The 16,353-nt window shown below is 43.7% G+C and overlaps 1 protein-coding gene across 1 annotated transcript in view; it reads left to right on the top strand.

Annotated features, from left to right (window-relative positions):
• The window catches only part of LOC307202710 (pancreatic secretory granule membrane major glycoprotein GP2-like), a gene marked incomplete at its 5' end in the record, with an annotated part of 36,816 nt that overhangs the window by 13,187 nt on the left and 7,276 nt on the right, over positions 1–16,353 (top strand). Inside the window, 4 exons of the mRNA XM_079952877.1 lie at positions 2,520–2,597; positions 13,024–13,111; positions 13,258–13,647; positions 13,779–13,868. Of these exons, the coding sequence (XP_079809003.1) occupies positions 2,520–2,597; positions 13,024–13,111; positions 13,258–13,647; positions 13,779–13,868 (646 nt within the window). The remainder of the gene's footprint in view (positions 1–2,519; positions 2,598–13,023; positions 13,112–13,257; positions 13,648–13,778; positions 13,869–16,353) is intronic.

The raw sequence follows: 16,353 nt of genomic DNA, 5'->3' as shown, positions 1-16,353 counted from the left end.
CACACATCTGCAGAAAGATAGGGGAGTAGCAACACTTTCCAATTACATTTGTGGGTGTGTCAGAGCTAGGGTTGCCATACATCTGGAATTTCCTGGAAATATCTGGAATACTGTTGTCTGGGAAAATCCATGTCAACCCATGTCAAAGCTTGCCAGTGTGGTGTAGTGGTTAAGAGTGGTGGACTCGTAATCTGGTGAACTGGGTTCGCGTCTCCGCTCCTCCACATGCAGCTGCTGGGTGACCTTGGGCTAGTCACATTTCTCTGAAGTCTCTCAGCCTCACTCACCTCACAGAGTGTATGTTGTCGGGGAGGAAGGGAAAGGAGATTGTTAGCCGCTTTGAGACTCCTTGGATATCAAATCCAAACTCTTCTTCTTCTTCAACAACTTCTGTCTGGATTTTCACTGTTTGGCAGCCTAGTCAGAGCACACCCACTGGTGTGAATTAAATTTAGCTGGCAGATCAGTCAAAAAGCTACGGTTCCATAATGCAGCAGGTATTGCAATGTGAAAAACATTAGGAAACAGGACAGAAGCACTAGCATTATTTTCAGGAAATGAATTCAGCATTCCCTCACTTAATATCTCAAGCAATGCTTGAAACGTTTCTGGGTGCAACAGAAACTTCTGGAGCCTTCTTCCCGATTACGTTTCAGACCCACCATTCTCTTGTGCTTTTCAAAAAAACAACAACCATGGAATTAGTCTTACAACAAAGGAGTTCACAAATAATAAAAAAATACATCAAACAAATGGGTTTGCTCCACCATTTGGATGGATCATCTAACTGAAGTGAGAACATCACCTCTGGAGCCAAGTAATTCAATTCAACGGCACTCTTTTATAATTAAGACATTACTCAGGTTTCCCCCCTCCTCTCTCCCCCTATTCCCCACATATAAATTACATCCAAAGACATTTGTCCTCATTTAATCTCTTAGGAAGGTAATGCTGTGTGTGCATGCCCAGATTCTAATGAACCAAAGAGGGAGCCCTGAGCATTTAGGTGGCGTAAAAATGTGTCTGTTTACAGAAGCCTGGGGCATTTGGTTCTTTTTGGAATATAAATGCATTTCCTTTTCTTGTTTTGCCTTGCTCCTGGCCTGATGTGTTTTCACCCTCTAGGAATACTAATTGAGAAGGTTGGCAGCTGGGATGTGTTGCCATTAGTTGCCATGCACTGGAATAAAATAATCAAATCACAGATTTGGAGGGTGGGGGCAGGACTTGTATGCCACTGGGTCCAATTTCCTGCTTGATGCTGGCAGTCCAGAGTAGAGATGTAAAATTTCCGGAAATTTTGAAGCCATGAGGAAAAAACGTTTCCCACCGGGGAAAAAAAGAAAATTTGGAAAATTTGAAAAAAAAAATTAAGTGTGGAGTAGTTTTACAAATTGTGTGAAACACAGTGTAGATAAAAATATTATGCTTGCAATAAAACAGGTAACCACCCCCTTTCCCTCAAAAGCAAGAAGCCATCAACATAAAAAATAATCAGATTTGCCCCTTAGCACCAACAGCAAATAAAGTTAAGGTCCACCTCAATATTTAAGCTCCATAAAAGGTCTACAGGTTTTTTCAGGTTTTTTCCCAAATCTTAAGATATTGTAAGCAGTTTTCTTCATGGTAGTTCTTCAGATCAAAGAGCAGGTTTTTGTCTAAGTTCAGATTCACTTGGATGCCATTTTGAATCAAGATGGCAGACTGAACGTTTCAAAACTGCACTGACTTTAACCCCCGATTTCAACTGTTTCTTGGAATTCCTGAGCAATGCCAGGCACTTGCTGCTATTTTAATTTATGTACTGCTTTTTGCTAGATTGGCTTCTCAACAGTTTACTATATATATATATATATATATATATATATATATATATATAACCAGATCCACAAATATTAAAATACAGTGGTACCTCAGGTTAAGTACTTAATTCATTCCAGAGTTCTTAACCTGGTTCTTAACCTGAAACTGTTTTTAACCTGAAGCACCACTTTAACTAATGGGGCCTCCTGCTGCTGCTGCGCCACTGAAGCACGATTTCTGTTCTCATCCTGAAGCAAAGTTCTTAACCCAAGGTACTTTTTCTGGGTTAGCGGAGTCTGTAACCTGAAGCATATGTAACCTGAAGCGTATGTAACCCGAGGTACCACTATAGAAACATTCAGCATTAAAATATGAAATAAAAAACAATCCCATTAATTAAAACAGAAGATTCAGGTTGAGAGTTCAAGGGAAATGTCTTCAAAAGCCAGCAGAATGCCAATATGGATTGGGACCTTCATAAGCATTGGAACAATGGGCTGTATCCAGCTAAGTACTACTTTGAGCAAAATTCGTAAACCAAAGTTAGCAATGTGCATTAACTTCATTAAGTCTACTCCAAGTATACAACCCAATATCTGTGTTAAAGGATGTCTGTAGGGCAAGCATGTACCAAGCATGTTGCCCTATGAGTCCACAAAATAACAGACATTTCACTGTTCCATTCACCTCTCCCCCCTGTTTTTTCCTCCTCAAAGGTTGTCCCATACAAAGGCGAGCACAATCTCAATGCTTTTGCTAAATTCTTAGAAGAACAAATTAAGGCAAGAAAGAAGGTAAGGTATACATTTATGTTTAAAGGTGGTTTTAGGATTGTCTTGCACACAATGGATTCATGTACCCATGCCTGAGGAATCCTGTCTTTGTGGATTCACAATGCAAAATTACCTGATCCACACTTCTTGGGCTAATGTGTGGCTCAGAACCTATAGCACAGTCCTAAGCATGTTGGCGCTGTGGGTTAAACCACAGAGCCTAGGACTTGCCAATCAGAAGGTCAGCGGTTCGAATCCCCGCGACGGGGTGAGCTCCCATTGCTTGGTCCCTGCTCCTGCCAACCTAGCAGTTTGAAAGCACATCAAAGTGCAAGTAGATAAATAGGTACCGCTGTGGCGGGAAGGTAAACGGTGTTTCCATGCGCTGCTCTGGTTTGCCAGAAGCAGCTTAGTCATGCTGGCCACATGACCCAGAAGCTGTATGCCGGCGAGATGAGAGCGCCGCTAATGGTCAGGGGTCCCTTTACCTTTACCTTAAGCATGTCTACTCAGAAGTAAGACTTCTTGAATCCAGTGGGGCCCATGTCCTTCACAGAAGGCCATTGGCCCACCCCCAAGTTGTAAGTCCAGCCTGGGCAGTTTGCTGCTTCTTCTAACGCTAACTTGTTATGAAGAGTCTTTGTTGCATGACTTACTTTTTTATTTGATTGTTTATCAGGACTCATCCAAAACCAAGAAAGAAGACTCTGAGAAGGAGAAGGAAAGAACTGTGCAAAAGGAAGAGCTGTAGGTTTTCCTTAAAGCACAGATAACATTGATTTTTGAAGGATGGTAGAGTTGTTTACAAGAATCTTGACCTGATCATATGGGATTTGGGAAGATATTCAAACAAATAAAGACAAGAGAAAGAAATGCACTGGTTTGATTGTGTGTGTTTTGGCTCAGTGATGATCATTCTCAGCAGGAGTGGAGATTGGCTCATGATAGAGAATGGAAAACTGGCTTATCCACCTCAGTCTTTTCTGAGCCAGCCCCCACCTGCCTCTCTTCTTAATGCCAACCAATCAGGACATGACTCTGCCTGTCACTGCAATTAATCCAGAATGTGGCAGCTAGACTGGTAACTGGGAGCTGCCGCCAAGACCTACATTGCTCCCAGTACAGTTCCAAACACAATTCAAAGTGTTGGTGCGGACCTTTAAAGCCCTAAACTGCCTCAGCCCAGTATACCTGAAGGAGCATCTCCACCCTCATCGTTCAGCCTGGACACTGAGGTCCAGTGCCAAGGGCCTTCTGGCGGTTCCCTCACTGTGAGAAGTGAGGTTACAGGGAACCAGGCAGAGGGCCTTCTTGGTAGTAGTACCTGCCCTGTGGAATGCCCTCCCATCAGATGTCAAGGAAATAAGCAACTATCTTGACTTTTAAAAGACATCTGTAGGTGGCACTGTTAAGGGAAGTTTTTAATGTTTAATGCTGTATTGTGTTTTTAATATTTGGTTGGGAGCCGCCCAGAGTGGCTGGGGAAACCAAGCCAGATGGGCGGGGTATAAATAATAAATTATTAATATTATTATTATTGGCTCTGGTTCCACACACTGCTGATCTCCCCGCCTTCTGCCCCACTGGTCCCAATGAACCTCAGCTGCCTCTGGGATAGTTTTTGAGTCTTTCTAACTCAGCTTCCTTGTTGCTAACCAAATCAGACCTAGGAAAATGTCCCGTCCCATAGAAAGGGGTCTGCAGGCTGCTCTGATGAAGCTTTTCTGTTGGCACAGCTCAAATGCCCAGTTTGCACTTCATATTAACTCAAGCATTTGCAATTTTAATTCTTGCATTTTGGGAATTGCAGCTGTGTGAGGGGAATAGGGGTTTCCTAACAGCTCTCAGCACCCTTAACAAACTATAAACTTTCCAAGATTCTTTGGGGGAAGCTGGGAATGTTTAAAGCTGCATCACAGTGGTGTGGATGTGACTTTTGCCATTTGAACCTGGCTCCAGCTGACCCTGGAATTTTTGGGAAAAGGTTAGATCCCATAAGCCCAAAGCCTGCCCTCTCCTACTCAAAGGTGCACTGAATTTTAGCCATCTCATTTATTCAGCTCCTGCATAGATAACCAGCAAGTCGGGCTGCCAGTGAGTTGAATAGATTGAACTGAAGATGAAATGGCAAGATGCAGAAGCTGAATTAAAGATGGAGGTTTTTCTAGGAACTTTGAATATGTAAGATTCCTTACATCCTCCCTTGTGTAACCACAGATGGCAAGAAATTTGATCCAGTTTTAATTTAAAGGCAAACCTACCAAATCCACATATTTTTAAAAAGGGACAAACCAAAACACCACCCTCTTCTCAAATTTGCTTTTTTCTTAATTTTAAAACGCAGTTCTCCAGCCAAGTAGTGTGCACAAAGAATGCATATACCAGAGTGAAGTGCGCACAAAAGCACATATAATAGTAAAAATAGCATACCAAAATGCACTTTATTAGAGGAAGTTGCTTTGCAAAAATTGGGGAAACAGGCACATGCAAATTTTGTGTGTTGGGAGAAATGGCCACTGAAAATATTTTCCTTTTCCTTCCCCCACAATGTGAGGGGGGTGCAGGAATGCTCAAACTAGCTGTGTACCTTGCCACCCCATGCTTGGCAGCTATGACATCTTCTATCCACATATCAATGTTTGGTCCAGGATTTCCCTTTGCATGGAGCCCCATCTCAAGGACACCGAATGCATACTCAGCCTGGATGTGACTGCCAAGAGCACTGGTAGTGACAACTGGAACAGCCAGACAATGTAGCATAGTGGTTAGATTGCAGGGGTCAGCAAACTTCTTCAGTAGGGGGCTGGCCCACTGTCCCTCAGACCTTGTGGGCGGGCCGGACTATATTTTGAAAAAATAAAAAAATGAACGCATTCCTATGCCCCACAAATAACCCAGAGATGCATTTTAAATAAAAGCACACATTCTACTCATGTAAAAATGTGCTGATTCCTGGACCATCTGTGGGCCGGATTTAGAAGGCGATTGGGCCAGATCCGGCCCCCGGGGCTTAGTCTGCCTACCCATGGGTTAGTCCTGCAGTGGTTCTCAACCTTGGGTCCCCAGATGTTTTTGGCCTACAACTCCCATGATCCCTAGCTCACAGGACCAGTGGTAAGGGATGATGGGAGTTGTAGGCCAAAAACATCTGGGGACCCAAGGTTGAGAAAGGCTGGTAGAGGGTCGGACTAGGACCTGTGAGATCAGGGTTTAAATCCCCAACTGGCCATGAAGGCTCATTGGATGACCTTGGTTCAGTCGCTGCCTCTCAGCCCAACCTACCTAACAGGGTTATTGTTGAGATTAAATGAGGGGGGTGAACCATGATCTCCTTGGAGAAAAAGGTGGGAAATCAAGGCAATAAATAAATAAAAACTCCTTTCCCTTCCTTAACACACAGGGACTATTTTTGTGAAAATTCCTATACATAGTAGCAAATGGGTGTTTGTTTCAGTATGGATGATAATGTTCTTAAACAGCCTTCTGAAACAGGGTGAACCAGCAATAAGAAAAGCTAATGCTATTCTAGGCTGCATCAACAGAAGTCTAGCGTCCAGATCAAGGGAACTCATAGTTCCACTGTATTTTGCCTTGGTCAGAGCCCACCTGAAGTCCTGTGTCCCGTTCTGGGCACCACCATTTTAAGAAGGATATTGACAAGCTGGAACGTGTGCAGAGGAGGGTGACCAAGATGATCTGGAAACTAAGCCTTATGAGGGAGTTGGGCATGTTTAGTCTGGTAAAGAGGAGACAGAAGAAATATGACGACCATCTTCAAATAGCTACAGGGTTGTCACATGGAAGATTGAGCAAGCTTGTTGTCTCCTACTCTGGAGGGTAGGACCCAAACCAATGAAGATTCCTGCTAAACATCATGAATAGCTTTCTGGTAGCAAGAGCTGTTTGATAGTGGAACAGACTCCTTCGGAAAGTGGTGGATTCTCCTTCCTTGGAGGTTTTTAAGCAGAGGTTAGATGGTCATCTGTGATGGATGCTTTAGTTGAGATCCCTGCATTAGCTGAGATGACCCTCAGGCTTCCTTCTATGCTGTTATGAAAGTTGAGCAGGTTGGGTGGGTGGGGTTTGGGGCAATGTATGTGCATGAGTTTTTAATGGGGGGGGTGTCAGGGATCAGGAGCAGTGGTGGCTGGTACACATTGGGACTGGTGGGGTGGAAAGCAGGGAGACCAAGAGTGGATGGAGCCGGAGCCAAGGACAGAGAGAGCTACCTCCTGATTGGTTGTAAGAAAGAAGACAGGCAAGCAAGGGCTGGTTGAGGGCAACAGAGGTTGGCAGTGCTTCACTCACCTTAATGGAGCCGCATTTGCTGATGAGAAGTAGTCCTTGAAAGAAGCAAACAGTCTCCAGGTGAAGTGATGTAAGATCTTGAGTGGCTAAACTCCAATTACTTGACACTTCTTAATGTACAGTCAAGCCTTTCTTTGTTTAATTGCAGCTACTGAATCAATCAATTCTTTGAAAGCTCTTCAGTATCCCAAGGCAGTTTTGAGATTGCTTTGTTCCAAAGACCAATATTTACTTCAATGAGTTAGCCAAGGTCCAGGCATGGTCCATGCAAAAGAGAAGCAAGCTAATTATTCAACTCCCTATTCTTTTTTAAAATATTGCATCATTGTTTGCAAACTGGCATTGCTGAATCCCACTGGCTTCTGTTCTGAAGGTAACCACAAGGTTGTTTGGGCAAAAGATTGAGTTGCGCTCTTGGGTGGCAGAGAAAGGGAGATCATATGATATGTGAAATGCCAAACATATATTTTATATTTATTTTATTTTATTTTTTGAAAAATTAGCTTGGTGCTTCTTTTTGCTCTCCTCTTCAAATGGTGTCTGTGACCCTTATTATTTATTGTAAAATAATCATAGGGAAATGTCAAATAACAGGGCAAAACTGCAAGGCGTATCACTCGTTCCAATTGGGATCAGAAAATGTGAAAAGCCTGTGTCCTGCCAAGGTTAAAGACGGGCAAATCAAGCTAATTCCAGTCTGTGCTTCTTTTTATTTCTATTTCTATTTCTATTTCTATATATACATGCAACTCCCCACTTACACAGAGGTTATGCCTCATGCATAAGTGAAAATTGCATAAGTGAGGAATACCTTCTAAACACCCTCTAAATGTCCCCCCAGCCACTCTCTCTCCAAAAGACTACTCTCCAAAAATAAAATAAAAATACTGTACCCCAAATATCCAGACCTGGAATTGTAGCTCTGGGGCTGGCAGGAGGCCGGAGAATACGCAGGAACATGGCTGTTGCTGCTGCTTCAGTTGTTAGACGGTGTCAGGGGACTGCCATCGGAACAGGGGAGGGAGCCAGGGGGACTATTGGGATACAGAGAGCCTCCTGAGGAGCAGTTCCTCTTCCAGCGGTGGGAAAAGCCACACCTCCAGTGGAGAAGAAAGTGAAGGGACCAACCAAGTGAGGGAAGGGCTCGAGGATGCTGCTGAGAGCCCCAGCACCTCACCTAGCCAGGCTGGCCAGGAGGGACGCACGCCAATTCCGTCGCCCAGCTTGCGCAGAGGGGTGAAACGCAAGGAGGGGAGGAGGAGGCTTGGGGTGCCAAAGTTCTTATGTTGGGGGAGAAGCCGGAAGGGGCCACTCCCAGATTCTGCAAGTGACTGAGACGGACATGAACTTTGGTAGATCTGCACTGTAAATAGTTTGCACAATAAAACCTGTAAAAGACAGGTCGGAGTCATGCCTGTTTACTCACGAGCAACCACCACCAGCATCTAACAGGCGGGGAGGCTGAGCAGCCTAAACAAAGCCCTGTTGTGCCTCTGGTCTTTTCGGGGCTTCCTCTTCGGTCTCAGACACCATATACACACATCTCCCAATGCCACACAGGCCGGTGCAGCCTTCTGTGATGTCATGCCAGGCCCTCTCAACATTGAGGAGGCTGGTCTGCCTTCAAACAAATATTGAGGGGGCCAAAGACTTCCCTCTGTCCCCTAGAGTTGGCGCATCTGCCACAAAGTGGTGACGAGCCATTGCGGCTTCTGGCAAGATTTTGTGTTCTTTGTGAGATCTCATGAGATGACGATGAGATCGCATGAGATTTTGCGAGATCTCACTGGAAGCTGGCACTGCCGGTGGCGGTGGCGAGATGAGAGGTGTGCACTGTCCCTTGAGCACCTGCCACCTGACGTAACTGCCTCACACCACTTTGTGGGCAGGCCTGGCCCTGTGGAAGGGTGACTGACCAGGAGGTGACTGGAATGGAGCTTCCTAAAAAAGAGCAGAATTGGCTGGCTGGCTGGCTGCAACCCTGAATGGGAATATTCTGCACAGCCACGTTTTGCTGTAAAAAAAAACAACCCTCTCCTCTTTTCACAAACCACTTGATATTTATGGTTTTGGCAACGTAGAGGAATTTGAGAACCAGGAAAATGGAAATGTGTCCAGATAATCCAAAGGCTAGTTTTTGTTATATAGTTATACAAATAAAGCTGATTAAACAGCCTTAGAAACATTTCCTTTTCCAAAGGCTATATAAGGGGAAAATAAAATCTAGCCCCCCTGGTTTTCTTTTCTTTGGCATCAATTGGTAAGTATAAGTTGATTCGATATTGCCTATTCCTAGGTAGTAACACAAAGAATTTGACAACGGTGGAGTTTCTACAGGGCAGCAGCTGGACTTAATTTATGTGATTGGCAGATATTATTGGTAGTCACATTTTAGGGGAGAAGCAGACACATAATCAACTTTTTTTTTAATAGGGATGGATTAAGGAGAGCCAGAACGAAAGAACACCTAGCCGAATGACCTGAGTGATCTTGTGGAGGTCTGGGGGAAGGGATAGCCAGTGGCAGAGGAACGTCCACTTCTTAAGCCTTCATTGGCCAGGGCAGAAGGGTTGTAGTTCAGTGGTAGAACATCCACAGGTTCAATCCCTGGAGCTTCAGGTAGGCCCGGGAAATGCCTCTGTTTGGAACCCTGGAAACCAGACACCTCAGTATTGTAAACAATACTGAGGTAACTGGATCAATGGTCTCATGGGGTGGAGATCCTGGCAGGGCAGCTTTTTTTTCCCTTTCCCCCATCCTGTTATTGGAACTTTGTCTTTCCCCTTTCTTTTTATTTCAATAGAAGAATAAAATACTTCCAGGGATGGAGCAATTTTTTCTCCCTTGTCAGGCTTTGTGTGTAAGTGATTTTCCAGGGAAATCAGAGGACTATGATCTTGAAGGTCCAACACCTCCTGTGATCTGTGCGGATGTACCCTGGCACATCCCAGACCCTCCAAGTGTCCCTATTTTCGAGGGACATCCCTCATGTAGAGAAGCCATCCTGGTTTCTGATTTGATCCTGGAATTTCCCACTTTTCCTTAGGATGTCCCTATTTTCATTGGAGAAATGTTGGAGGTTATGGAGTTATCTGACCCCTGAGCCATCTGAAGGCAATCCTGTATAGGGAAGGTTTTTTTTAATGTTTAATGTTTTATTGTGTTTCTATGTATGTTGGAAGCTGCCCAGAGTGGCTGGGGCAACCCAGTAAGATGTGTGGGGTATACCGGTAATTAGTAAAATTATCATTATGGAATGGGACATCCCTCTTTTCATCAGAGAAATCTTGGAGGGTATGACATCTACTTTTGGGCCCTGCCACCATTAGGGCATCGATGGCAAAGTGAGGGCTGCAGAGCTGTGACAATGAGGAGGCTTCTGATGGCAGAACTTTTCTGCTCACAAATCTCCAATGGCAGAAACAGAACACTGCAATACCTAATGATCCTTCGGTCACCCTCTCTGCTAGGACTATCTCTGTAATTGTACGCTTGGGATTCCCACTTTTGGAATTTCCAACCTCTGGTTTTCAGAGGCAAACTAGAGCGAGAACATAGCTATCGTGACTATCATCACCCGCCCTTCACCATCAGTTCCCTGTGCCAGATGCGGAAATTTAAAATCCAGAAATTTTCCTGCTTGGCTGGGGGTTGGACTCGATGGCCCTTGTGGTCTCTTCCAACTCTATGATTCTATGATTCTAAAAACAATGAAAACAAATTACAATCCTAGGTATAGGGTGGGTCCTGAAAACACACACGTCAAGTGTCAAAGGCCAGGCTAGAATAGATATGTCTTTAGCATTCGAAAGCTGGTTAGAGCATGGTGCTAATGCCAAGGTTGCAAGTTTGGTCCCCATATGGGACAGCTGCAGAGTCCTGCATGACAGAGGGTTGAGCTAGATGATCCTCAGGGTCCCTTTCAATTCTGTGAATTTGTGAAGGTGTGCTTCTGTGGAGAAGGAGTTCCGCAACTTAGCAGTGCCACAGATAATGCTCTCTCTTGGGTCACCATTCCCAAACTTCCAAGAGAGAAAGATCCACCTCAGGTTATCTTAATACCTGATGGGGTCTGTAAGGAGGGAGGTGGTCTATCAGATATCTGGGGCCTAAGTCGTTGAGGGCTTTAAATGCTAACATGGGCATCTTGAGTTGGGTCTGGAAACAAACTGGAAGCCTTATCCTCTCTTTTTTTTAAAAGTAATCCAAGATGGTAGCCATCACTAAAAAAAATGGGGGGGGGATTCCATAGTTTAACGGTGCACTGTGAAGAAGTACTTTCTTTTGCTTGTTCTAAATGAAGAAGAAGAAGAGTTTGGATTTGATATCCCGCTTTATGACTACCCTAAGGAGTCTCAAAGCAGCTAACAATCTCCTTTTCCCTTCCTCCCCCACAACAAACACTCTGTGAGGTGAGTGGGGCTGAGACACTTCAGAGGAGTGTGACTAGCCCAAGGTCTCCCAGCAGCTGCATGTGGAGGAGTGGGGAATCGAACTCAGTTCACCAGATTATGAGTCCACCACTCTTAACCACTACACCACACTGGCTCTGGGATAAATCTCCCAACATTCAGCATCATTGGATGTTCCCAAGTTCTATTGCTATGAGAGAGGGGGAAACAAAAAGTCCACTGTAAAAGCTATGGGAGCACAAGGATTATGTCATCCTGTTCAGGGTTTAAAAGCTACTGCAAGGGAGAGCCAGTGCAATATAGGGCTAGCGTATAACGAGCTAGGATCATGACAGCATGCAGTGATCCTTCCTTGGTTCTTCTTGTTCCCACAAAAGCATAACATTTAATTAAAAAGAATTGCCTTTTTGTGCAAATGTTGATATCAAATATTTGTTGGCTATTCTGAGTTTGCAGCTGAAGCATGTTTGGTGGAAATTACTCTAGGGTTGGAGCAATAAAATGCTGCACACTGACACTGGAAAGTATTTGATAGCTTGACATACAACGGCATTAAGATCTGACAGTGTTTGATAATGGCCTTGCGACGATATTGTGCATTTCATATTATTTGATAGCTGACATGCAATGGTAACTAGTTTGACAATATTTGACAATTGACTTGCAATGATACTGAACATTTATTGGAACTGATAGCTGGCATGCAATAGTAGTTGAATTAAGATATGATTTGATACTTGGCAAGGGGTTGTATTTTAAACTTGGCCAATCAAGGAACTTCCTAACATGCCTAATGAATTACTGGCATGCTTTATCACTTATTTTGAATGCTGCAAAAAGCTATTATTCTATCTAGAAAATGAAAATGTACCTCGGAAATGTGACCCTAGCATGTTTTATTATTTTTTACAAATCTTGAAAGAAATGAACAATTATAATTACAAAAGAAGCTTCTACTGATATTAACGGTGTAGTCTTATACTGTGCTGTCTTCATAGAAATAAGTCCCATTGAGTCTGAAGGGGCTGGCTCCCTGGTAAGCAGGTATAAGGCTGTCCAGCAGGACAACCGAGTTTCACCAAATTTCAAAGTCTGAGTTCAAAGCCAAGGTCAAAATCTTAATTTCATTATGTGGAATTTCAATACAAAATTGACAAAAGATAACAAAAGGAAACTCAACATGTTCCAAAATTTATTTCGGTTCTAACAAATGTGCAGAGACACAACAATGTCTGGACATCATAGGCACATCAGCAAAGGTGGTTACTGTATTGACCACGTGTTGCAATGCTGCAAACTGCTTATAAGAGTTTGGGGAGTGGTTGGTTAAAATTTCGTTCTTTAAAACTAAAGCTTTAGTTTTCAATTGGAGCTCAACTGAAATACGGTGACTCCTGAGTGCTTTAAAGCTGAGTCCATGAGTTTTTTATTTATATATTTTCCCCCTTATTAAAGTAAGTTGTTCATAGGCCTAGAGGTTCAGAACAAGGGTCTCTTTTGTATTGATTTTGGGGGATTACATGAACCAGCAGGGAGCAGGCCTTGATATTTGACTCTGGCCCAGATGAGCCCTTATTACCGTAGTAATGCCACATTTTCTTTTATTAATAGGTTCTGAAAATGAGAAAGCGCAATTTATAGGGAATAATATATATCTTTTTGTCTTCCTTTCAGCCTGGCTATCTGTCGCCCTGTGTTCTTGGGTATCGTCGCTTTTCCTTTTACAGCTAAGTATGAAGCATCCATTTAATCTGCTCTTGTTCTTAGTCAGTCTCAGATGTTCCACCTTTGCACAGACGACGAGGCTGGTGAACGGTAAGGAGACAAATGTCCTGTTTTAATGAGATACTTTTTGCTGTTGTGATTGAACCTGGCGATTGAACCTGAGACCTTCTGCACAGAAAGCATGTGCTCTACCGCTAAGCTAAAGCCATTTCCCTGTTTTTATTCTATTTCACTAGAAGAATGTGTGCGGATCAACGGATCCCGTTCCTGCTCCGATCCGTGTTTGAGTCACACAGTTCTAGATCAGCCCTGGCGAAGCACCTCCTACGGGGATGGAAATAACTGTGACAGTGATAAAAAAGGGTGGTATCGATTTGTAGGCAGTGGAGGAGAGCGCATGCCAGAATCTTGCGTGCCGATCAATAGGTGTAACACTGATGCACCCATGTGGCTAAATGGATTGCACCCCACCCGTAATGATGAAATAGTAACCCGTACCGCCTGCGCCCACTGGAGCGGTAACTGTTGTCACTGGTCTATCCCTGTACAGATTAAAGCTTGTTTAGGTGGTTATTACGTCTACCAGTTTCAAGGGACACCAGCTTGTTCCTTGACTTACTGCACAGGTATGTTGCTTGGAATTGTTTTGGAGAAAAGATTTGCATTGGGAACAGAGCAATCTATTTTTTTAATTTATTTCATTTACATTACCTGTGAATCATGATCCACTTTGTGTTTCATCAATGCAATCTTCCAGATCCTGCGTACGTAGGGAGCCCATGCCACGGATGCAGTGCAGAAGAGTGCAAGCTGATCAATGGGGAATGGGGCTGCTCCTGCAGTTCTGGTAGGTGCATTGAGGGGGTCATGGCTGGGAATCATAGAGTTGGAAGAGACCACAAGGGCCATCGAGTCCAACCCCCTGCCAAGCAGGAAACACCATCAGAGCACTCCTGACATATGGTTGTCAAGCCTCTGCTTAAAGACCTCCAAAGAAGGAGACTCCACCACACTCCTTGGCAGCAAATTCCACTGTCGAACAGCTCTTACTGTCAGGAAGTTCTTCCTCATGTTTAGGTGGAATCTTCTTTCTTGTAGTTTGGAACCATTGTTCCGTGTCCGCTTCTCTGGAGCAGCAGAAAACAACCTTTCTCCCTCCTCTATGTGACATCCTTTTATATATTTGAACATGGCTATCATATCACCCCTTAACCTCCTCTTCTCCAGGCTAAACATGGAAGGACCAAGACGAAAGAGCATTGGAGCGAGAAAGGAGGAATGATTGATACTACCCTAGGACAGTCGTGACATCGCCCACTGGCATGCAAGGGCTCATTTACAGTGAGGGGGGAAAGTATTTGATCCCCTGCTAAATTTGCCCATTTGCCCTCTGACGAAGAAATGACCAGTCCATAATTTTAATGGTAGGTTTATTGTAGCTGTGAGAGACAGAATAACAACAGGAAAAACCCCCAGAAACCCAGAAAACCTAAGTCACAGATCGATGTGCATTATAATGAGTAAAATAAGTATTTGATCCCTTTCCAAAAGATGACTTAGTACTTGGTGGCAAAACCCTTGTTGGCAATTGCAGAGGTCAGACGTTTCTTGTAGGTGGCCACCAGGTTTGCACACATCTCAGGAGGTATTTTGTCCCACTCCTCTTTGCAGATCCTCTCCAAGTCAGTAAGATTTTGAGGCTGATGTGCAGCTACTCGAACCTTCAGCTCCCTCCACAGATTTTCGATGGGATTAAGGTCTGGAGACTGGCTAGGCCACTCCAGGACCTTAATGTGCTTCTTCTTGAGCCACTCCTTTGTTGTCTTGGCCGTGTGTTTTGGGTCATTGATTGCTTCTGTCGACAGGTGTCTTTTGTACAGGTACTGTAAAGAGCTGGAATTACAGGTAAGACCTTTCCCTTACAACAGGTGCTTCTAATCTCAGCTCGTTGCATACAGTGAAGATACCAGGTAGCCTGACATCTGGCTGGTTGACAGGGGATCAAATACTTATTTCACTCATTATAAATTATGGATCGGTCATTTCCTCGTCAGAGGGCAAACGGGCAAATTTATCAGGGGATCAAATACTTTCCCCCCTCACTATATACAGATCAGGGGTACCAAACGTTATCTATTATTCTTAGAATTTATTAAATCTGTATACCGCTCTTCACCCGAAGATCACAGGGTGGTTCACAACATAAAGATACAAAATGAGAACACAAAATACATAATAAAACAAAAACAAATCAATAACTCCCCCCCCCCCATAGCATGTTCAATCAGTCAAAGGACTGGTTATAAAGAAATGTTTTTGCCTGGCGACTAAAGGTATGCAACGGTATCCAGGCAAGCATCTTGGATGTCCACCATCCCTAGCCAGCATGGCAAATAGCCAGGGATGATAGGGGAGGTAATCCAAACATCTGAAGAACATCGCAGTGGCTGCCCCAAATCCAAATTTTCCATCTTTTAAAACAGGGGTGGAAAACATATTACTATCCAAATGTTGTTAGACTACAGTTCCTATCTTCCCTGACTATTGGCCATGCTGCCTGGAGATGATGGGAGTTGAAGTCCAATCTAACAGCATCTGGGAGGCTGCAGGTTTCCCATCCCTGTTTTAATTGAAAATTCAAATGGCACATGCAAACGAGCCATCGCAGATTAATCCCCAGAGGCAGAAATTTCATAATATTGTTGGGAGTAAAGCAACCTGCAATTGTAAAGCATCAAAGCTACCCAAACAAGTAGGGTGTGACAGGCAACCTTTTCTTCCCTCACAGAGTCCTTCTTAAATAACTACCTGTAGATTATTTATTTTCTTAGGCTTTTCTTCCTTCCTCCTCAATCTCCAGTTAGTATTAGACCTCCCTTCATTTAGTTAACCTCATGACACCCAGGATGGCTTGTGCTCAGAACGGCTTTATTTGCCAGGAGTAATAAACTGTCTGTTGCTTGAGTCTTTTGACAGTCAGTCTTATCAGACTATTTCTTTATGCAACTCTGCTTCAGCAAACTCCCACGATTTCTTGATGTCAATCAAAGCACCACTGTTTTCAAAGGAGACACTGCAAGAGGTTTATCAGCTAGCCAGAATGAACTCTGAGCCCCGCAGAATTATAACACTTACAGTTTACTGTAAAAACAAAAAAAACCTCTGTATTTGCTGTGCTACTTATTCCACACACAGCACTCCTGCAGCTAGGAATGTAAAATAATAATTACAACAGATTGTTGGTTCAATATATGAACTGCTTGGAGGTTTTGAAATGGGGGAAATAATCTAGCAGTAAAAGAATGTACTGAGTAAATATTAACAGCTGCTGC

Source organism: Podarcis cretensis (assembly GCF_951804945.1).
Source record: "Podarcis cretensis genome assembly, chromosome: 14".
In the NCBI taxonomy this organism is placed as follows: Eukaryota; Metazoa; Chordata; class Lepidosauria; order Squamata; family Lacertidae; genus Podarcis; species Podarcis cretensis.
Note: the sequence above shows the minus strand (reverse complement) of the source record. Positions and strands in the feature narration are given on the sequence as shown.